The sequence below is a fragment of the Apteryx rowi genome, unplaced genomic scaffold (assembly GCF_003343035.1).
Source record: "Apteryx rowi isolate R43461 unplaced genomic scaffold, aptRow1 scaffold_184, whole genome shotgun sequence".
Taxonomy (NCBI): domain Eukaryota; kingdom Metazoa; phylum Chordata; class Aves; order Apterygiformes; family Apterygidae; genus Apteryx; species Apteryx rowi.
This window is the reverse complement of record NW_020448130.1, coordinates 1,433,082-1,457,203: the sequence shown is the minus strand read 5'-3', so window position 1 is coordinate 1,457,203 and position 24,122 is coordinate 1,433,082. Positions and strand designations below refer to the sequence as shown.

The 24,122-nt window shown below is 39.1% G+C and overlaps 1 protein-coding gene across 1 annotated transcript; it reads left to right on the top strand.

The window, feature by feature from the left end:
* The first annotated feature begins 402 nt into the window (after nucleotides 1-402).
* Nucleotides 403-13,952, top strand: LOC112964075 (Y+L amino acid transporter 2-like). The gene is made up of 9 exons (XM_026061731.1): nucleotides 403-1,234; nucleotides 4,216-4,341; nucleotides 7,016-7,160; nucleotides 8,133-8,256; nucleotides 8,978-9,081; nucleotides 9,382-9,478; nucleotides 10,954-11,103; nucleotides 12,233-12,416; nucleotides 13,158-13,952. Exons 1-9 carry the CDS (start codon nucleotides 733-735, stop codon nucleotides 13,247-13,249), a joined length of 1,524 nt encoding a protein of 507 aa, XP_025917516.1. The 5' UTR covers nucleotides 403-732; the 3' UTR covers nucleotides 13,250-13,952.
* The last annotated feature ends 10,170 nt before the right edge of the window (nucleotides 13,953-24,122 follow it).

The window sequence follows — 24,122 nt, the reverse complement described above, 5'->3', positions numbered from 1 at the left end:
TGGCTGACAAATGTATGTGACGGCAGTTATGTAGTTTTCCAGCCCCCAGCGTACTTGGATCTTGCCCTGTGTGCACTGGAGTTGCAAGCCTTTACAGACGTGGTTTGTTGGACTTCCTCATACAAAAGTGTTCCAGGAACAGRGTGTCCAAAACTCAGTCCCTATGCACGTTAGTGGCTTTTATCGAGAAGTGAAGTGAGGTTAATAACTAAACAAGATACATTATTCACTACAGCAGTAATCTTATCTCTTGGAGTAGCTGAAGCTCTCAGATTGTGGATTTTTCTTCATGCTCACACTAACCTCCTGAAGCTAGAGCTTTTGAGTATCTTTCTCTGTCTTTTCTCTTGTGTTCCTCAGTAGATAATTTTAGATGGATGTGATTTGATTGAATAGTGGAACAAAGTTCTTTCTGGGATGGGAGCAAGATTTGGAGAGGTATACCATGTGGGATGCTCCAGCTGAATTAGAGTGTCTCCAGAGGTACAGTGTCTTTCTTCCCTAACATAATTGACAATGGTTTCACATATTTATCCATAAAAAAGCTACAGAACAGTGAAAGGTAAGTGGATTCACTAGTATTTGGTTCCGAACTACAAGGCAAAAGCAGGAAAGTAATTGCTCTTTATACTATTCATGCCTTGTATGCTAAATGTCTTATTCATGTTTCTGATGCCACGTGCATTACAAAAGATGTTCTTTCCTCTTGTTTTCAGGTAATGATAACTGAGGATGACAGCCCCCTGGCGAATATGCTGCAATAAAAAATCCATATCTAAGAATGGGAAAACTGAAATGGACAATATGGCAGACTCGAAAGAAAAAATGCAGATGAAAAAAGAAATTACTTTATTAAAYGGAGTTTCTTTAATTGTAGGGAACATGATTGGCTCTGGAATATTTGTGTCCCCTAGAGGTGTTTTAATGTATAGCACTTCCTATGGACTCTCTCTAGTCATCTGGGCTCTTGGTGGGATCTTTTCGCTGTTTGGAGCTTTATGTTATGCTGAATTGGGAACATCCATTGTTAAATCTGGAGCCAGTTATGCCTATATCCTGGAAGCATTTGGTGCCTTTGTGGCCTTCATCAGACTGTGGTCTTCCTTGCTGATTATCGAACCAACAACTCAGGCAGTGATAGCAATCACATTTGCTAACTATATTGTTCARCCAATTTTTCCGCATTGTGAGCCACCATATGACGCAGTCAGGTTGATTGCAGCTGCTTGTATTTGTGAGTAAACTTATGATTGCTAGAAATTAATGATTGTATTTGGAGGTGCCCAGAGAGATTTTTCTGAGATCTTATTCCTTAACCTTCTGTGAAAATAATCAGTGCCTCTGTAGAACATGTTCTTAGGAGCTCATATGCTTTTCTTCAGATGGATTTTATTTGGTGCTGAGACATTAGAGGAGGGAAGAGAATTCCAACAATTTGGCTGGGGAAAACTGTTTGCTGATTAAAAATGTATAGTCTCTTTGGATCACAGGCCTAATACACAGCCCACGTTTGGCTCTTGGCCYTTCTCCTCTATTCCTTGTAAGTTATATAAAATTTAATAAAAATATTAAGATTCATATGGAATTAAAAATACTCTGCCCAATAAAAGTTTTGTCTCTAGAGAAATTGTGTAGTAATCAGACACTTCACAGAGTTGACTTTGTCATGGTTTGTCTGAGGTAGACAYGGGGTATGCACTAGAAATCTATTCTCTACTAGATGGACTGTAGTCACATTCTTTTCTTTATTGATGTGGATTTGTCAAGATTGTGTATGCATTCCTTTAGGCTGTGCTTGATCTTTTAAAAATGGCTAAAAGGGTATAACTCAACAAAAACTTCCAAAAAGATGAATAAATTTAATTTAATATARCATATTGTCAACTGACAATTCTGAAAAGCTGTTTCCTCTATAACCATGGTACTCCCCACCATGGTACAGAGGAAGTTCACTTCTGAAAAAAGAGCCCATGATACAACTTGAGACCATCATGACCATTCAGCAGTCTAAGAGGCAAATCTATTCCAAAAGATTACATCAACTTAAATTCTCCACTTGTACATGAAAGCAATTATTTATTAATCTAAATTTCTTTCCCCAGTGTCTTAGTACCATCTCATGAAATCCTAACACTGAAGTGGTCTTCAAATGCTTCTTTAGCCTTCATTTTCTTAGTTGTTTTTGCTGTGGTCTTCTTGTGAATCAGAATCTCTGTGCTCTAGTACCTCTGTCTTCTGTGTGCTGATGCCTTCTGTGTGGCTGGCAGCTGCTACCTACTTTCAAATGCCACAAATTCACTGCCTCACCCCAACCAGGCTTATAACTAACATTTTAGTAACAGCCCAGATTGCTGGTAAAATTACAGTTTATTATATTATCTGTGATATGCAATTTAGCAGTGTCAGATAGTAAACTCATTACTAGTGTCAACCATTTTAGCAAGGGCTCACAAGCAGCAGACTTAATTGGCACTTCACCAGCATAGTGGAGAGAACTTGTTTGAACCTATATGGGGCAAATATTTAGTAGAATTTACTGGGAATTCCATGACAAGATCTCATTGCCTTGAATTTAATGACGCTCTGCAGCATAATCATGACACATGCAGGAAACTTATTCTTTGCAGTGTTTCAAATAGCACTTTTACAGCATCTCAGATGACTGCCAAAATGTTCAGTGTTAAAGACTTCAGTCAACACTTTCTTTATTTCAACATTTTTAAGAAATAGTCATGTATTTAACTGTTACTGTTTTATACTACTGTACTTCTAAGGATGAGGTAAGGAGATTTTTTAAATTATAGAGTGTAAAATCTTACTTCAATGTGTATGCCACATTTACTAGATCATAATTTACAGCAATCCTTTATTTAGAAACAGTTTCAAATTATATCCTAGCCTGACACTAAGCCGGAACAATTCAAAATATGATCTGAAATTTTATACCAGAAACTTGTCCCCATTGCACTACATTGGCATATTAATAGGAAATAGTGGGTGTAAATCAGGACCAAATTCTGCAGTTAGGTGCATCATTAATTTGACAGCTGACAGTACATCCACTAAAATATACAGACTTGGCTCATGGTAATGAAGGCAAGAAATTCTCTGAACAGTTTGATTCTAATTTCATTACTATAAAGAAAGGCTTCTTGATGGCTTTCATTTTAAGCACTTATAAAATCCTTTTTATTTCCATTTAAAACTGAAGTCTAGATTATAGACAGAGCAAAGAAATGGAAGTAATATCCAAGAAGTCTACTAGAGAAGAAATAGCCCATTCTGATACGTGCTTCAGAGCACTCTAATTGCCCATACCACATCTGGCCTGATGTCTGCTCCTGCCATCAGGAGTTGTACTTAGTACCAAATGCATAAGCATATTTTCTCATTTGTCTCCGTTTTGAGTTACGGAGTTGTAAGGGAGGTGAGTTTCCCATGACATAATGTGTGTGTGGGGGGGGGGGGGATTATCAGCTAATCAGGGGTTAACTTCTGTGAAAAAACAAATGTGAAGAATAGGGAGGAGGATGGATGGAAAACAAATTGATTGAGTCCAACCTCTGCAACCAAACTGCTTAGTTATTTCTGCTAGATTCTGTCAGAATCGAGGCTTGAGAGAACTCTGTAAGTGAGTACTTTTATAATCTTCAGACTTGGGGACCAGAGGGTGAATGGCACCATTCCTGTCCACAGGTGCAGAGTAACAGCATGCTGACCTGGCTCAATCCAGCATCCTGTAAACAGCATCCAAGCTTTTTGATGTAGAAGCTATCCTTACTCTGTACAGAGAGTAGAGCTTGAATTTGCACTTTTTTTTAGGAAAAACTTCAGTGCAGGGATATAAAAAAAAAAAAAAAAAACTCACCTTCTGCATGTGAGCAATTCTGCTGACTTTATTAAGATTTAAGATTATTTAAAAGGAGTGGGAGTTAGTTCTAAAATTCAAAATCTGGTGTGTTTTCTTCCCACTTGTTGCCAGGAAAACAGTACCCTCAATCAAATAAGCTCTTTTTAGGGAAAAAAACCATCATGTAGCTTTTAAATCAGGAGTTTTATTAATCTCAGAAAAAACTACCTGGTGCTGAAGTGTTCAAATTTGATTGTTTTATTTCTTGAAAAAGGGGGTGGTATCTGGAAGGATGTGTTTGAAATGTGCTTTATATCATGTAAAACATATAGCTCTCCTCTGATGCATATTCTTTTTCTCAGCAGGTTCCTTAACATTTATTAATTGTGTTAATGTGAAGTGGGGAACCCGGGTACAAGATGTCTTCACATACGCAAAAGTTATGGCTCTTATCTTGGTGATATCTGTTGGCCTTTATAAAATTAGTCAAGGTAAGAATATATTTTATTTACTTAAATTCCTAAAAAAAATGTTGAACACTATATGGGGTTCAAAATCTGTGCAGGAAAATCAGACTGCATAAGATTTACATATGAAATGTTATTTACTCAGAAAAAATTGTCTGCCTGAGAAAGATGAGAGGAGTTTTAGGGTACACTAAGTACTGAGGGTTTAATTATTCTTCTATCCTTAGTACGGCAAGCCAACACACACTAAGTCCTGCATTGCTCAGGCTAAATGGCAAATAGTAGCCGAATTAACATCAGGTTAGTGTTAACTAGTTTAAACATGACTCACCCTTGTCATATGAATAGGCTAGTGTTGCTACTCTTTCTGTGAAAGGACATCATAGCATATGCAGTGAACAGCAGTAGTGCTCCGCAAGGGGAGAGAAGTCTGGGAAGGAGGAGGTTGTTCTTGCCTTCAGCTATGKGAAGAAGCCAGTGGTCTTTGCTGAGAGGACGTAGTTATTCCTTCAAACAAGGGAGAACGCTGCCTACCGGTGGGTAATACTGTGCGCCCTTGAATCGCTGTGAATGTCACGAGCAATAACAGCACTGAAGTGAACACACTGAAAAGCTAGAGACGAGTTTATTCCAGCATTACCTCTGACCTTTGCACACAACAGTAGATTCGATTTTWTTAATTTGGGCCTCTGGTACATAACAAGCTAATGAAATCTTCCAGCTCTGTTGCTTAGTTACTAAGGTTTCTCTTTCAGTTTCCTTTCCTGTGAAATCCCTAAATAGCCATTGTATCTTTAATTAAAATAAAGAAGATCTTCCCTATTCAGTACAGGAATTATCTCTTTCTCYTGCTGAAACTAGCTTATAAAACCTAATAAAAATGATTGCCTTTCCATGTTTGCTGGCCTTGTCCTTCCTTGGCTGCAGCTCTAATGAATCAGCTACTGTATTGTAAAAGTCACACTAGACTTTAGAAAGCATTTTCGTTTAGCCATTATCAGCATATGTCAGTTGTAACTGATTTTTTCAAGTCTAAAGAAAACTGAACAAGCCCAGCCCTAAGGGAAGGAATGTGAAGTTGCAGGAGAAAAGCATTGCTTAAGGGCCACGGTTACATGAATGAGTAATTCCCCTGGTAAATTAAGCTGCTGCAGTTTTAAAATGGTGCGAGTCCGTGATGGCACCCCCATAGCAGCTTTGCCCTGTCCCTACAGGTGCAAATTTATCTGTGCTTTCAAATTGCTGCCTTTGCAATTCATGACCTGTTCATTTGTGTGCAGCTGCCGTGACACAGTTTGGCACAGGGAGCATTTCCTCTGCTCATGCGTCCCTATAACACAGGTCGGTTCTTTACATTTTTGCATATGGTCAGGAGGAAAAAGGTGGAGAGGAAATCTTATTGTTATGAATACAAAATGAGAAGGGCTTTTAACAGGAGCTAAGGTCTCATCTTTTTGAAGAGTACTGCACACTTAGAAAGGATTGGGAGGAGGAATGAACTAGAYTTCTGGAAGAAGTTATGATCAGGTCAATGCACTGTTAAACCAGGCAGCTGTTTTAATGAAAAGAACAGTTACGACATTTTAGTCCTGCCATGTTCCTTCCAGTATGCTCAGATATGAATCTTATTTTAAAACAGTGTGAATGGATCTGATTTTGAACATGGATTTTTCCTTTTTTTTTTTTTCTTCTGCTTACAATTTTCTTCAGCCATGTCCCCAAAGCGTCTATAGATCTCAGCTTCACCTTCCTCAAATCTAAGTCTCCTGAGAAAGAGACTTTGTTATGAATGTRAAAGACTGGTAGTGGCAGATTCTAGGTTACTCTTCTTCAAGGATTGGATTGCTTTTGTGGTATCCATAAATTCCTCAGTTTAACCACAGGGTGAAGTTGCTTGATTTTTTTTTTCTTTCTTTGTAGTAGAGGTTTTGGCATGTTTATGTCAGCCTTAATGCTTAAACCCACTTCCATTTATATTAGATAGTTCACTTCTGCAAATTTAGCAAGGCCTTCTTCCTGTTTTCAGCATTGCAGTGAAGGTTCGTACAGTTTCATTAACATTTCTTACATCTTGCAGCATTCTTCAGGTTATCCTCTCAATTGATCGAACTCTACTAAAAGGGAATTTTGAAAGGAAACCTCTTCATGTCTCTTCTGTTAATTTTGGGAAACATCTTTGTTGTATACAGCATGCTGTTGAGAACAGTGTCTCTAGGAGTTCTACCCTCATTGAGTGCTAATTCATCTGGTGAAAATTCAGACACAGATATGAAAGGAAAAAATATGAGACAGGTTCAGGAATAGGTCTTGGGTGCCCCAGCTCTCTCTTCCTGACAGTCAGGCGCCCTGCAACAGACCTCAGCACAGCGCTGTCCTTCAGTAGGCTAGACATAGATGCCAGCAGATGAGGAACCTGTGAATTCTGGTAGAATTACACGTCATATTCAAATAACAAACATGAAAAAATGTGTTCTGTCTTTGTCTGAATGTTGCTGTCTGAATATCCGTTCTCTGTAGCTGGCTGAACCTTTCCTACTTGCTAAGTAAAAATATAACCTGTACACTTCTAAGTGTTGCAATGTAACCTGGATGCAATAGGTCTTATTTCTTTTTGGGTAGCTGAGACTTTTGATGTAATGAGCTTCTACATTATAATCTTGGAAATATAACAGCCAATTGGTACCTGTCATTTATACAGGAGGAACAGAAAACCTTAGAGCTCCGTTTGAGGGTTCAGCAACAAACCCAGGAATGATCGCGCTGGCTCTGTATTCCGCCCTCTTTTCCTACTCTGGATGGGACACTCTGAATTATGTCACTGAGGAAATGCAGAATCCTCAGAGGTAAATGTGTGTTTTGTTTTCAAATCTTTGAAGACTGTTCTGGAAAGACAGCTGATGGTAGGACAAGCTCCTTTGTGTTTGCTTCTGATTGGAAATTAGCCAAACTATTTTCTTTACAAAAAACTCTTTTCAAAAGAACTGTTAAGTATGAGAACTGTTCTGATTATTTCTCTCTCTCTCTCTCTCTCTCTCACCAATTGTATCACACGAATAAGTCACTTCTCTACATATATATATTTTACACCTTACACTTTAGACCAGAACTTTTAAAGAAAGAACAAGCCCTTTCTGAAAGCAGGGAAGTGTGGGTCCATGTAGCCCTCTAAAATTCCCCACTTATTTTCAATCAGACAGAACAGCTATTTTATTTTCCAGGACTTGTTTTGCCACCAACGAAGTAACATTGCATCAGGTTTATGGCTCTTTTATCATGTGATCTTCAGCCTTACTTTTTGTGGGCAAGATATTTCATTTTGCTAAGCATGAAAAGTTTAAAAAAAGTTTACAGTAGCATTGGAAATACCATCTCCTCTCTGTTGGGATGTACAGTTCCTGGGGAGCGGTGTGCCTCGTCTACTCAGAATGATACAGTACGCTTTGTCTTGGGACATGCATACATTATGAGTCAGAAAAAAAGCTGTGATCAAGAAAACACCTAAGTCTGCATTTAAATCTCATTGCTTAAGTGTTCTCTTTCATTTGATTCCTATAAAAGACAATATATAAAAGTTACAGGTACAAATGCACAGTTTTTCTCTAAAACTTGTGAGCGGTCCACAAGCAGCCAACAAGGCTGCCTAGGGAATTGCTCCACACACGGCTAGATCTTGTTTTGTAACTCTGTGATTGCAAAATGATGGAACAGGAAGTGATGGAGGCATCCATTTATGAATGTTTGAATTTGGGAACAATCTGCCATTTAGGTTTTTTGTTTAAAGAACATGAAATAATTTTGCCACTTTCCTTTTGTAGGAATCTACCTCTTTCTATTGCAATTTCAATGCCTATTGTGACTATTATTTACTTGCTGACTAACATAGCATACTATGTAGTGTTGGACATGTCAGATCTCCTCACAAGTGATGCAGTGGCTGTGGTAAGTTGTATAAACAATTAAATCAAAAGGCACTGTATGGATAACACTGTAGAAGAATCTCAAATAGCATATTTCTTGGCAAACCATTGAAATATTTCCATGCTGAAGGTTTTTCTTTTGTTTTAAACTTTGTTTTTGTGTAACAGTACCAGTATATTACAAGGTACATGTAAAGCACCTATGAGAGGGTTTAACAACAACAGATTTATTGGATATACTATGTAAATCCTTCTCCTAACAGCACTTCACTGCAGCTATAGAAAGAAAGTCTGAGTGGTTTAAGAAACAGTCTTTTGGCTATCATTCGTATGTACAGTATGCAATGTTTCTAATGCTGTAGACTGATAGTAGTATTTTCAAAACAAAGGTATGCAGTGAAATGTTTTTTAAAACTTCACCAATATTTTATAAAATAATGCATACCCTGCTACAGTCAAGATTTGTCAAAACACATTAAAGCCAATACATGTTCATCTGCTATCTCATTGACTTGATGTCAGCTTAGAAAAATTAAGTTAAAAAAATTTTTAATGCAACTGTCATTTTTACTTTGATATTGATTAGCTCTTCCAAATTCTAATTTCATTATCAGTGTCATGAGAAAGCATGGGCTATAAAACTATATATGTATTGGTGTGTTTTCATGGGAGTTTCTTAGGATTGTCCATATTTTTAACGTAATGAGCCTCACAATATATATTTTTTTCTCTTTCTGTTGCAGACATTTGGCAATGAAACCCTTAGTTATGCTAAGTGGATTATTCCTATAGCAGTGGCCATGTCTTGCTATAGTGGGTTAAACTCATCAATAATTGCAGCTTCTAGGTATGAAACAAAAGATTTATTTAAAGTAACTGAAAAGGATTCATTTAATATTAATCTGCATTAGTACACTAATAGTGACACCTTTATTTCATTTATGTTCATTTATGATGGAAGAATTGTTATGATCTGGCATATCTTCTAGTGCCAGCACTCAGTGGTCAGCACCAAATGATAAACTAAAGACACTTGAGAACAGAGGAACRTTTGCAATCGAGTAATAACATAATTAATGTTGTCTGCGTTGGAAAGCAKCAAGCTATTGCTATGATAACTGGCTGGTTGTTTTTTCATTTGTCCTAGGCTTTTTTATGTTGGCGCCAGAGAAGGACACCTCCCTGACAGTCTGAGCTTGATTCATATCAAGCGTTTCACGCCAGTTCCTGCTCTTCTCTTTAATGTAAGTGACAGCCTGGCCTCATGCTCAGCCTGGTTAGCCTGGAATTCAAACCCTGGGAGCGCTATGCCTCCCTCGCCTTTTCTCTGGATTTCTCCTTGGCTTCCCCTGCATTGGAGAAACCTTCTTCAAATGGCTAGAATTTCTAAAATGAGATGAGGTTTGGGGGGAAGAGAGGTATTTTGTTTTCTGGGGRGGTTCAGTGCACAGAGACTGGCCTGACCCTTAGTTATACTTTATTTACTCAAGATAAATCAAGATTAGTCAGGATTAAGAACGATAAAATAAATTGGAAAATAGAGAATGGCTAAATATGTAACAGTACAGACAGGAGTTGTTTTTAAGTTTTTCTCTGAGTTTTCAGTATGTCCACTGGAGAAGCATAGGACAGGAAGGTCTCTCAGACAGTCCTCTGGGCAGATTTGCTAGAACTCTGTAGTCAGAACATGAGTCCTACAGCATTTAAAGTTAAATTCCTACAGTTGGACTCCCATACCCATATTTACTTTGTCCTGCTGTCACTGCAGAAATTAATCTTGGGATACAAGAGCAAGAAGCCACGAGGTATAAAATTAGTGCAACTGATTTTAATAAATAAACCATAAATCTAACGGATTAAAACACAGGGGAGGATATGCACAAATAGAGAAGGAGAAGTCACTCAGAAGCATTACACTATTGTTTATTTGGACATGGTTTTTATTTGGTGTCTCTTCTTGCCCTGTGTTACATAAGCTGTACGAGCAGATGATCGTAATGATCACGTTTAATATATAATAATTTACTTATAGTTATTATTTCATTATGAATAATCTTCTTAAAGTAATTATATTTGCACCAGTAAGACGAGCTATACTCTCTAACACACCATAATTTCCATTTATCACAGTAGATTATTTTCTGCTTGTCAAAAGACTACGTTCTTCTATTTGTCCTATTTGATAAAGTAGCCATTAAATTCCAGGTATTTTAGGTCTCGTTTCACCCTTTCCATGCAGAGAGTGTAGCATTCCACAGAATTTACTCTAATGGTCCCAAAGTTTGACTGTACTGTGAAAACTTCCAAAAGTGAAATTAAATTAGCAAGTTAATTTTTCAAACTGAAGCCAATCAGAAAGGCAAAGTAAGCTGCTGTCTACAGAATGCTTCTGAGCAGTCTTGTCTGTAGGGAGCGGAGGCTGGGGCCACCTCATCTGGCTTTCTCTAGGGGGTTTCCTGCTGGTGGAAGAATAACTTCACAAACCCTAGCTGTGTTCAGCCAAGCATGGAGTTGTCACTACTACATTCGAGGAAGAGATACCAGTGGGTTTTGTGCCACTGTATTCTTAAAGGTTTTAAGTATTTGCTTCTTTAGGATCTGGTATCCCAAGTCCAGTCAAATATCTTTGAAACATGCCCTTAATATAACTTTATTACCTCTTTATTTTGTAAGACAAGTATTTATTTTCCCATTAAAAAATTCCCATTATTTTCTCTAGGGCTTAATGACTTTGCTTTATCTCCTTGTGGAAGATGTTTTCCTTCTCATTAATTACTACTGCTTCAACTACTGGCTCTTTGTGGGTCTGTCTRTTGCAGGACTAATATATTTGAGATATGCTCAGCCTCATAGACCACGGCCTATTAAAGTAAGTAAAACAACAGAGGAAATAAGCYGTAATACCCAGCTAATGAACATGTTTATGTGACCAGTAATACTGTAGCTAGTGATCCATTACCAGTTATGTTATAAGCTATTTATTTCAGCCATAGAAATCCTTTTAACATACAAGATAAGAAATGAAGGAGCACAGTGTATTTGAGTTTTCACAAGAACATCTTTTCTGGTACTTTTGCTGTAAGGTTGAAATGTATTGATATTTGTAGGTTTTTTTCCTTTCACTCAACTTTAAAACCCCTTTTATTTCAAAATAAATAAGGAATAAATAAGTGCTTGGGGTTCTTAGTTACAGATAAAATCCTTGCCTTGTTGGCAGTTTTGCTATTGACTCTACTAAAATAAGTATTACAGTCAGATAATAAATAATGATTGTTTAATTCCTGTCACCRTTTGCCAACTTAGCCAACATCACAACTTTGCATACGTTTTTTCTTTTTTTCAAACATAGCAGTTGGTTTTCATCAACTTACATTTTTAACCTTTAGAGGAAAATAAATGATTATACCAGTAAACTCTCAGCAGTTTCAGCTAGTATTCAAATGCCAACTTCTGGAATTTTGAGAAAGCAGATTATTGCATTTTATTCCAGTGAAAAATAAATCCATAAAAGGGTTACTGCAACTTCCCTCATTTGTTATTTGTGTCTTTTTTTGTTAAGTGCCCAGGCAAAATGGTTTTAAATCAGTCTGTTAGTTCTGTAACATCAAGATGTTACTTGAAAGTCTGAGTTAGTTTCCAGTCAGACTTGCAATTAAGGTTTTGCAATTGAAGTTGGAGGGGAAAAAACACCCATTACTGTTCAGTTTTAAAGTTCTTCTTTTGAAGATTGATCTCTTACTATTGTGGAAAGGAACTGAGCTTTTGCAGGCCTGAAAACAACAAAATGGTCAGATATTCAAGCATAAGAGGATCTCAATTCTACTGATTGTAGCCATTCGTAAGATTGAGTACATAATAGTCGTACAGTCAATAGTTATTTTTATTATTGACTTGTCTAATTTTAATCTGTAGAGTCTGACATTTTTCCAATAGAGTATTTCACTGCTGCTTTTAATAAATACTTATTTTTTTGTTTGTTTGTTTGTTTGTTTCCACAGCTTAACCTCTTCTTCCCTRTAGTATACTGTCTATGTTCCCTTTTCCTGGTCATAGTTCCTCTCTACAGTGACACAGTCAATTCCCTTATTGGGGTTGGTATTGCCCTCTCAGGCATTCCTGCTTATTACTTGGGAGTCTATCTGCCAATTGAAAAAAGGCCTAAATGTCTACAGTGGCTCTCTGGTAAGCAATACAGTCTTGTCTTAGTGCACCAAAATCTTGATGTTTGGTCAGAAACCAATTATTCAGAAAGAATAATTTTTCTTAAAATCCTTTTTCCTTATGATGTTTTGCTATGCTGTATACAGCATGTCTGAGACCATTTACTTCATTACGTGTTCTTGAAAACAAAACCATGCGTACCTGTACAAAATATTCCAATATGTGGACGTAATTAGTGTGCTGTGTCGTCTGATATTTGTGGTGTTGAGCCATTTCAGTATGTTGGCTCAGTAAAAGCCCTGTAGGATTCTGCAGACTATATGGATGCAATTTGATACCTTGGAAGACAGAGATATCATGACACCAGTGTTTTGCTTTCTGCCTGCGTAATGGAATAGCTGAGTCAGAGGAGTTYATGCATCTTCCTACATTAGGAAATAACGAATTACTGGTATGAAGGGTAGTTTCCACCCCTCAAATTCAGGCAAATTTTAAAGAGCAAAACTATAATATTAGTCAGTTTGAACTCAGCTATCAATCTGTGTGTTGATAAAGATCTGATTAAAGAGTAAGAGAGACTTTATAATTTTTAGTCTCTTTTTGCCTTTATCTGTCTATAATGTGTGTTTAATCCAATTCATTAGGGTGTTTTRAAATTTTCCTAATATCTGCATAGTGCTTTAAAATCCATGAATATCTGTGTATCTGTCTAAGCTATATTATAACTTTTTCTCTACTACACATTTTTGCTCTGTATTACAGCTACAACAACAAAATACGTACAGATGCTCTTCTACTGTGCTCTGACGGACCTGGACATTGATATGGAACCTACAGAAGCTAAGAGTAGATAGGAATTGTCAAGGCAACTCTATCTGGAGCAATTTCTGTAATCTGAAGTTCTCCCCATATGTTTGGTTACACTAAAGCACTAACCATTGTACTATGCATCAGTTTGAAGTCTGTTAATTTGTGCTTGTTTTATAAATCCCTTCACTGCTGAAGGCACTTGCCAGTCCCTACTCACAGGAATTTTTTTAAATTTTCTGTTGTTAATAGTGATTAAGTGGCTTATTGAATAACCCTTTGAAACTTATAAAGCACTGTGTGAACAAACATTTATTAGTACATAACTGCTAAGTATTAAGTTAATTCCAAAAGCTTAATAAAAAGTATTAAGTCTGGTCAGAATCCTAAGAAATCAATTGATAAATATAACAAAAGATGGACCAGATATTAACAAGATGCAAGACCTGAGAGAGGGAAAGAAAGGCAGAGGGAAAATGGCTGAGCCRGTATAGCATAATAGTTATTAACTTTCCTGGAAACAGATCTAGGTTTCATCATCCTATTTAAATGCCTAGAGCCAGGAAATAGGAAGGGGTATAAAAGCCAATAGAGTTTGATACTTTCTTCTGATCCAAAGTTACATTCCTAACTTCCTGGAAGCAAGGGCCTTAGTACCTTTGCCTCTCTTCATTGATTCTTTCCTTTTGGTAATGTGCTTTACCCTTCTGTTTGTCACTTCTACCTTATTCTACTCAAGATTACCCCTGTGTCCCTATACTTGATCTACTTTTTAATAAAAAATGCAATACAAAGGAAAAAGAGCTTTTTTGTTATTTTTGATTATTTTTGACCATGGCGGTGATGTCAGTCATGTGGCAGATATTAGAATTAACAGTCGTCAGTGCCAGAAGGGTTACAAAATGACCATTTTGACCTATCCAACTGCCTGATTTTTCTCCCCTAAGAGACTGTTACTCTACCATAGGATAATTATCCTCCAGAGAGGAGCACTGGATCTCAGCCTTTTCCTACTGCTCTCCGCTCACTATGACAGGCTTCTGTGAGCACCTTTCCATTGCCTTATTCTACCCATGCATTCAACAAGAGACTGTGAATTTCATGAAATAAAAGGGCAGTTAAGAACTAGGTCCGATCTTTCAAACGTTAAATTTTTCAGTGTGGTACATTCCAGTGCGAAACTACTCACCCTAATTCTCAGTCTCCTGAAATGGAAGAGACAACAACTGTCAAAAAAAAAGGAATGCAACACAGACTAAAAAAACATCTGCTCCAGCTCTGATATGCTTCTCTGATATGTACTTCCCTTTGCTATCCTTGTTGGCAAGTTGTAGTTCCTTTCTGTAACTATACTGGAATGTATCATGTATGGTTTGTAGTTTTAATTTCATCATTCCTATTCAGTTAACCCCAGTTAGAGTAATTTTAATCCAATACAAGTTCCTCTAGCTTCTTATCTTTTATTGATGTGTGCCCAAAGAACGAAGAATGAAAGGGGGAAGAAGGCGGGCGTTGACACTGAAACATTTCTTCTTTCCCCTCCCACACTGCAAGGTTATTTGCAGGATTGGAGTTTTGTGCATCTCCAGCCCAGTGTTTGCTGACAGGGCTCCCGTGTAAACTTATATTTGCATTTCAATGCCATCTGCTCTGCCTGTTTCCCTTCCAGGTGGGTTTTCTTTTGATGCAGAATATGACAGTAAAAATGCACTAAATTAAGGTAAGCATGAAGATGTTAGAGCTGCATGTTTTGCTTTGTGGAAGCCTCAACTTTCAACCACTAAAATCACTTAAGTATCACAATAGCAAAGTGTTAAGAGGAAAGAAGCCTTAGCATACAATTTAGTTTGCCCCCACGTAATCTCCRCGTAATGAGTGCCTCTGTTAAAGTCTAGCACCATTTAGATTCTGCTCTACTCTTGTAGAGAAATATTGAACTCTTGCCCATCTTTTACAAGTCACTGGTTAATTATGGAGTCAAGGTACTCTCTTTCTGCCCTGATAGAGTCAGGGACAAGCCCTACAAGCCAGTACCAAACTAAACATGACAGTCTCCATCTCCACAGAATTCAAGGTCATGTTTGGTGTTGAGCTATGTGTCAGCAAAGCTGCTTACACCAGACAGCACTGTGACAGCCTCTGACATTTCCTTTAAGGGATCAAAGTTGCTAAGTGATCTGACACAGCTGAGACAACACCTGAGGGGGTAACAGATGGCAGTAACTAAAGGTGGTGTAATAAAGATTATGTACCAAGACTGTTTCCATAGAGAATTCTGAGCTGAGAAGTGGCTTTCTTTGTCTATTTTTTACCAAGAGTCTAAATCTGTTAAATTCCTGGGTATGATGCACAAATCTTCATTTTCTTTCCTTCTGGACAGGAGACAGATGGAAGGAAATTAGTCGTCAGATGCAAAGCTAAAAATTGTGGATGAAGATATTGAAGTTCTGTATGGACATATCAGTCCCAGTTATGTTAATATGTGTTTCATTGATTTTTCACTCCTTATAGATAATGTGTAAATTCTTGTTAAGTATCTAAAGCAAGTCATAGGTACTTAAATACCTAAATAAATAAACATTCGATCCTTGGAAAATGCTACAGTTGCGTGGTTTTAAAGTATAAACAGAGTATTGCAAGTCAAATTTGCCCTATTATGTATCTCATAATTTGATTTAAATACTATCAAGGAGAGCAATAAGACACTACCCTTGTTTGTGTTTTCTATAACATAACAAAAAAAGCATTTATAGGGGGACAAATTGCTGCTTGCTTCAGGTGGGACTCTTTCGCTGTAGAGTTATGAGCAATTATTTACCTAAACACTTTCTTGTACTAAGACTAAGCATATCTTTTTACATTACTTGCAGATTCCTGACTATACAGCCAGACACCTAAATACTTTTTCAGAGAAGGTCTTGGTATTCCAGACAGTAACTTGTCATTGCACAGTAAATTGTTAGAAGTAGGCTGTTTGACATCTAGGATGTCAGCTGTCATTTCCATGGTAGAAGGGGAGTATGGATAACATTGGTCAGAGCAACAGCGTGGGAAAGATTACAGGTGGTACAGTCTGGTCGTTTCAAGAAACATCTCTTACAGCAGTTTTCAACCTCTCTTATAGAAGGCTGACAGTTGAAGGTGAAGTCCTATACTGTGATACTAAATGGTTTGTAGGACAAAGTTTAGTCTTTGGAAGATGTGGCTCATTGAGGGCCTCGGAGGTGCAGAGTGCRCTGCAATGCACAACGGGGGTGGCAGGTTATAGGGCAGTCTGGGTGCCCATGCGAGAAGCTGGTGCAGAGCCTTTCAGGAGGCAAAAACTAGGGTAGTACTAGGGAGTAGCATTAGCTCTTCTTTAGGAATCAAAAAGATACGAAATTCCTGTTTTTTATAAATAATCACAGTTCTTTTAATAACAGTGGGAGAAGAGATATCAGTATCAGATTCCACTTCTGTGTCARCAAAGAAAACCGTATGTTGATGGGGTAAAGACTATTTAATTGTCAGCCGCAGAGAATCTGAAGAAACTGTCYGGGCTTTGCCTGAGCCCGGAGAGCTGGAAGGGCTGTTGTGTGCTCTGTGGCTGCAGAGCTGAAGAAATGCCTTTGCATGTTAGATGGAAGAAGGATATTAAAGTGTGAAACAACCAGGCACACACGTGACCTGACGTTGGGCCAGGTTACAGCACTGTTAAAGGACAAAATGGGTTCGGTAGATGTGCAGATTGATGCTGAAAGTAAAGACACTTCTTGAATATATCTTGAAGTTTACCTTCGTTGTGTAGAACTATTCCACAGTCTCTACATTTGTAATACTAGATCTGCCTACTCCCTGTTCTGTAGCTGATAAGCTGTCAGGTTTTGTAAATCTTGCCATTTTTTCTGTAGGATTGATTTTTCAAGCATTAGGAATGGTCCAAGCATCTATGTGAAGTGCTGTAATCTTGCAAGGGTCACAAAGGCTCTAAAATTAAAAAAGACAGGTAAATGAGAGAATAAATGAAGTAAATCAAAATGCAAAACTAAACAAAATGCTGGACAATAAGGGGAGAACAACTTCTGTAATTGTTTTATGTATCAGTTAGGAGCCTTAAACTGATCATAACCACAAGGATTTAGAAGTGCTTATTTAGAAACACACATTTAATCTAATGGATTAGTTGGTGCATGCTACAACCCAGCAAAACATACAGCAGAAGCTAGTAGGTATTTAAAGACCTGGTCACCCATAACATGCCTTGTGTCAAGTGACTGGACTGAAWACACTTAAGAGTGCAAACATAACAAAGATTAATTCAACAATACTTAGTGTTGAATACTTWGTGTTGAAAAATACCCATTTCACAGAGCCAAAAACAACTGTGAGCCATACCTGCTGAGGGGGAAGTACAGAGAAGAGATCTTAAATTTGAAAAAAAATTGGGGGGGGGCAGCTTTTTAAGAACACTCTACCTACATTCAGAAACTAGAATCAAGGAAGAAATACATACTGGTTTGCAACTGTAAGAAATCCTTCCTCCTTAGAAAGGAAGTGCAGTTGTTTAGGAAATAGAAAACAGGAGATTTGACTGTCACGGACATTAGTCTAATGCTAAGCTTCTGAACAAGGTGCCTGACGCATTTAGATGCACTTCTACAACTGCACAAAATAAGAATTTCAGAGCCCGGATGTGATGACACAGTCGTAAGTATGTCTTTGCATTAAAATATCCTTTTTATGATGATATCACTTTATTTCTGATTAGCCATTGCTCTTGCCCATACTATGCCATCATATAAGGAAAGCTGAAAATTAAATTCACCTCTCTCATGGCATCTTAGGTTTTATGTCCTGTCTGGTTCAATGAGTGTGTGGTCATGGAAGCAAAATTTAAAATTTCCACCGGAGTTACATTTTACTCCAAAAGAGGGAGAACTCCTTTGCCTCATGCTCTCATGAAGGAAAGAACATTGTTTTCAGATCTTCTGCTCAGTGCCAATAGAGTCAGATGTAGCGTGTTTATTCCTATCCACAATAATAGTCCTGAGAAGGACAAGCTTAACTCCAATGAAGGTTGTCAGCTACACATTCTGAATAATGCTGTRAAACAGGTTGCTGCAAATTTAAATGAAAATGAGTCTGAAGTTCAAACATTCCTCTTCCCTTACAGGACTGCCTTTGTGCCTGTATTCAGAAGACAGATTTTTTTCCTATTGGCTATTCTCTATGTACAATAGTATATATGCGTATCTAATTCAAAAGGATGGTAAACATCCTTTTGAGAACCTGCACATTAAGTATAAATAACAAATACTAGCCATTTCATGGAAATAATTTTTTAAAAAAGTTCTATTTAAATATCTGAGCAGATCTCAGGCCTCAGACTTCCCTTTTTTTACTTCTTCACCTTTTTCTCTGATAAAACCTGTCAAATCTCCCAAGGCTTTCGGCCATTTGGTAGTGAAAAGCTATTTATAAAGACTCTCTCTTTGGAAAACACAGCRCTTAGGTCAAATCAGTTTCCTGTTGCTCTCCTGCCAATATGATGTCAGTACACGAGCAGCTATGGCCTTTGTTCTCTATATATATTTGTTATTTTCCCATAACACTCTGTTGAATAAACTTCTGCTTCAACTGCCTTCTTGAGTAATCCCCTAGCTCTGCCCACTTAGCTGAATACCAAGCCATSTTGCCTTTCATCTCAGCTGCCAACTCAGTTTATTACCATCTGCTGCTGGTAATTCTATCAAAACATTAAGGTACCTTGAAGTAGCTCCTGCCAGTAATAGCTGCAAGTGAAAAATATGTACAGAGTGGGCAAGATCTCCATCAGCAGTTGCCAGCAAAAGGTAGCAAGTGGAGAAGGGTATGGATGTTTCATCTTCCCTTCTTGAATTTTGTTCAATTTTTCTCTCAAGCTGAGCATCTACGTTAGTTGTGCTGCTTGCTACAAATCTGGGCAGTAAAGAGACGCATATTGTTCTATTAATGTCACTCCATGTATGTCAACTATTCATCTCAAAGAAATGCTTCAGTAGTAGCAGACTTGACACTGTTCCTGCTTTCCATTCATGTCCTTGATTGTCAGCTGTGCAAAGTTTGTGAGCCCAGCTAGATTGCTCCCCAGGCTTGGATAGCAGCAGCGTGCCACTTCCAATGTCGTTTATGATATTGTCACACACACACACACCCATTGCTTGCCCACAAGCTTTGCCTCTTCCTCCTTCAGTGAGACGTGTTTAGGCAGACGTATTTGGACTTGCTGTATCTGAAGAGGAAGGTACTAATGCTGGAGCAATTCCAGCTGACCCAAAACGTAGCTCCTCACCTTCTGCATGACCTTGGCTGCCATGAGCACATCAGCCCTGGCTTCAAATATTATATTGCCTCCTATTTAATTGCAGATTCCAGTGAGTAGAATTTATTCTTAATACTCATTGTAACTAATAGATTAAATCCCAGATATACTACATACTGAACTGACACTTATGAATCACTAAGATGTTTCTGCTTTGTGGGACACTGCAGACTACCAGACTTAATGTGTGTTTTGGTATAAGAGCAGCAGTCTAGCTTTCTAAAGAGTTTTGAGGCTTTCTAGAGAGAAAGGTTTATTCAGTAATCTGTAACTATAATCTGTAAAAAAGGCAGGTTCAAACTTTCATTCCTGGAAGATAACCTCACAGTTTAAGGAGAGAATGAATGGGGGAACAAATCAGTTCATTCTCACTCCAAGTAAGAATCCGGATGCGCAACTTTTGGAGGCCATCAGACAACTGCCAGAGTCTGACYACCCTTAGATGTTGCTGCAAACCTCCTCTTTCTGAGGGTCAGGAGGGGCAGAAAGGGAGGAGGAGTCAGGAGATAAAATCTCACTGGAGTAACAAGAATGAAGATGTTAATAATTCTGTTCAGCAAAAGGCAATTAATTTCTTTCACAATCAGATGCTAAAGCAAGCAAATCAACCAAGTACCTTCCAAATGCTAAGCATAGGTTTATTTTTGCAAAAGACGGAGTTAGAAACCAGATAAGACAGGTTTGAGGAACCAAAAGGAGAAATGTGACTCTGATTTTGTCCCTGCTCCTCTGTTAGACTGACTCATGCTCATACAATTTATCAAGACAACCTAGGTAAACATTTTGACATTGAATGCAGAAAACATTTACTTGTACAAACATTTTTTTTACAAGTAATCTAGCTGTTGCCTGTGGGAGTAGTAATGGAAACAAAGTGACTGACAAAAGGACCAGCAAGATCTTCCTCTATTTTCAGTCAGGAGGATGGTCATCCACCCTTGCACAGTTTTCTCATAACACTGTGTGTGTCTGACTCARCCAGGAAATCTGGCAGAACTAATAGAAACACTTTCTTCTACAACTGAAACAGGTTTAAACTGGATGAGTGTGGGGCGGAGAAGAGGATCTAGTAAACTATTTGTTTTTTGCTTTATGTAAGGTATTTCATTAGCTGAGTACATGAAGCATCTGGCTTTGTGAATCATTATGAGAAACTCACTCCTGTATTACTGGATGCAACTTGCAAAAAGGTATAACATACAGCTTGCTGAAAATTAGCCTGGCTTTACTGCAACTATTCCAGCAGAACTTTTTCAGCCACACATRCTCTCAGAGTAACATTATTTTAGCTCAGGTGTGAACAGTGTTAACTGATTCTCACAAATCAGTATAGCAAGATTTGGTCTGACCAATTTACAGTGGATGGAAAGTGTTAGAGCCAATGGAGCTTTCAAATTAACATTACCTGAGGACTTCTCCACTCCTTCCTTTAAAAAAAAAAAAAAAAAGGTATTTTTCCTACATCTTTCTGTTTCTATTATCTTACTTTCCAATGTACAGTAATATGAGATGAATAAACTGTCCAATGTTAGGTATRTATTGTACTCTTAGAAAGCTTGGGCTTTTCTTGCAGCCTGAGTGAATCTGTCACTGCAAAGTGCACTTCCCAACCCCTGGAGTGAAAATGCAGGTGTTTTCTGAAACGTGAGATCTGTCAGGGGACTGGACTGTTTGTTCTGTTCTGTCTTGATTATTGCAACAGGTCACCTTCTGAAGCCCTCTTGGCTTTTTTTTTTTTTTTTTTTTTCCTAACCCCCAAATATCCCTTCATTTCTGATTAAGATAGACTGATCAGGTTTCTCCAGCAAGTCCATCAATACCAGGCTAGTGGTTGATCAGAGTGAATTTTCTGAGAATTGTTGCCTGTTAACCTTTATATCATGAGTGATGTTACAAAGAAAGCAAATGAGCATAGCTGGATCCTAAAGAGAGGAGTTCRTAAATCGTATGAGCACAGCTACACACTGCAGCTTTGAATAACTGTTGATGGCTCCTCAAGCATAGCCCATGTTAAGCTCTCCAAGATATTCTAGAAACTATTCCAAGAAGTCCCTTCACTTGCAATATGCTGTATCTGCCTTGGATGTCCTGAGCGCTCCACACCAGGAGCCAGATGCCTGAGCACCAGGATGGCGTTGTGATGATCAGCCCAGAGAAGGGCAACTGAAAGGTTACAATAKCTGAGCTAGCAGTGAATGTCCACAACAGGAAGCTACACAAAGGCACATTTTAAAGGTCAAACAAAGGAGCCAGCTTGTTTAATTTCCATTTTTGTGGCCAGACTTCCACTTCCAAATGCAGATCAGAATTTAGATATGATTTTCATTGAAAACAGTGTCATGCTTAACAGAGACAAAAAGAAATATAATACCTCTGTTTTCACAGAGCAATGAGACATGAAGCAGAAAAGGAAGAGAAACAATAGAGATGGGATGCTGGGATCCACCAGACAGTTTTATGACAGTTTGCTTGGAGACTCCTCAGTGTGTATAAAAACCAAACCCAGGAAAGTAAGCTTTCTGATGAGGGCTATTACTAGGTTTCTTAGAGATATAGTCCATTACAGAGAAATCATCCCTRGCTTTCAGGTATTTTATTGCTTTCCTTTCTCTTCAACTCCCTGTCTGTCTCTTTATGTTGTTTATATTGTACATACATTGCAAACAGCATGGAGAAAGGGTGAGGGTGCAGCCCTGGGTATCGGCTTTAATTATGTTCTCCACAGTTATACACACCTTGTTTTTCTTGCAAAGCCCTTTCATGAGCTTACCCAGTTGTGTCCTTACTGCCTGCATTTGGGTTGAGCCTGAGTTTTTGTCCAGCTCACGCACCCCCAGACCACCACAGGCGGTTCTGATGGCTGCGGTCCCAAAGCACACTCAGGCAGACCTGAGCGGTGTGATGACAAGCAACTTATTGCAATCTTTCTAAGTCTCACTTCCTTCAAATGGTGGTGCTGTGAGTCCYTTACTTCACAGCAGCATTGTTCAAACACATACATTAAAGATGGGAAGATGCTTAGATACTTCAGTAATAAAACCTTGATGTGTACTTTCTTAGAGGTGTACAGCATGTAACACAGCAGCCAGACTTCTAAGCTTTCATGTAATATTAAGGATATAACTTTGCATTAAATTTTCATCTTGTTGTCAATTGCTTTCTTAATGCAATGTGCATTCTTAATTCAAATTTACTTCCAAAGGTTATTAGAATAATATCAGGCCTATTCCACTTTATTGAGTGTTTCTAGAAGGAACATGAGGTTTGGGATACTTAGAGAGGTAGCCATTAGCTGGTATATAAGCTTTTGCCTCTTCTGTCAATGAGGAGGATATGAATTATTTCTCAGTGCGGAAATGGTAACAGACTAACATAGATGGACCACAACATTTAAAAAGAGTAGTCCTTCAGTTTTGAGAATATGTGCACTGGTGTTTTTGTTTAGCCCTTTTGTGTTGTCTGACTGATTATCCTTTACCCACTAGTCAAAAAAACAAACAAACAAACGAACAAACAAAAGCCCTCACCTAGCTCTATATTTTTTTTCCCTCAGTCAGTGAAACCTGACTATTTACCTGTTAAAATGCTGAGTTCTTCAAACTCAGATTAACAAGGCTTTCTCCCTGGCGCAGCAACTGCATTGCATGCATAAGGAATAGAAGCTTTTCTCCTTGGCGGTGGGTATCTAGGCGAGACGGCCTCTGCCCCGGCACCTGCCTGGCACCTCCATCCTCCCGGCTGCAGCCCGGCGCCGGCAGCGGGACGGCCGCTCGGCCCCCCTCCGCCTGGCCATGCTAACGGAGAAGCTCCCTTCCGTCTCCTGGGTGGTCAGACCAACGAGTGAATTTCAGCACGCCTTTTACGAATAAAGGGCACTTCTACAGTATTTTTAGTTACGTTTCTTGTCSATCTGTCACGAAGTAAGAACGGTGCAACACGTGGAGGGTAAATACGCCGGCTCCTGCAGCACAGCAATTGCTGTCATCGGGTGGCTGAGGACGCCCCCAAAACGCCGCCGTGCTGGCTGGCGCGCTGCGGCTGCCGCTCCTGCTTTCACCGTGGCGCTTCTAAACCCATCCATCGCTGTGTCACCTGAGCGCCAGGGCTGGGGAGGAGSAGGCTGACAGCTCTTCTGCCCCTCGTGCGATGGGAGCAAGCCGAGGGAGGCAGCGCAGGCTCGCGAGTGCCGCGCAGGAAGGCCATTTCTGCTAATGGTTCAGAGCGGGGGGGACCAACTGCTTGTGCAAGAGCGRGCCGCCACGGGCAGGACCGGGCAAGACCTTGCGGCGGCGAGTCCCAGCCGTGCCCCCAGCACCCGGGGCTCAGGCAGCGCTGATTTTCAGGTGCCCGATGGCTCCAGCACGTTGCTTTAGCGGAAGGAAAAGGCTGTAACACCGATGTGGCTGCGGGGTGCACGACCGCCTGGGAACGATGTGCGAGGTGTAGCCCGCGCACGCGTCCCTGCCCGCCGTGCGGGACGAGGCACCGCCAGGGAAGTGCTGTGCTCCAGCTGCGGGGACCCCGGAGCCTCCTCCGGCGCCGGGACGCGCAGGCGGGCGGAGATCGCCGCCTGCAGGAGC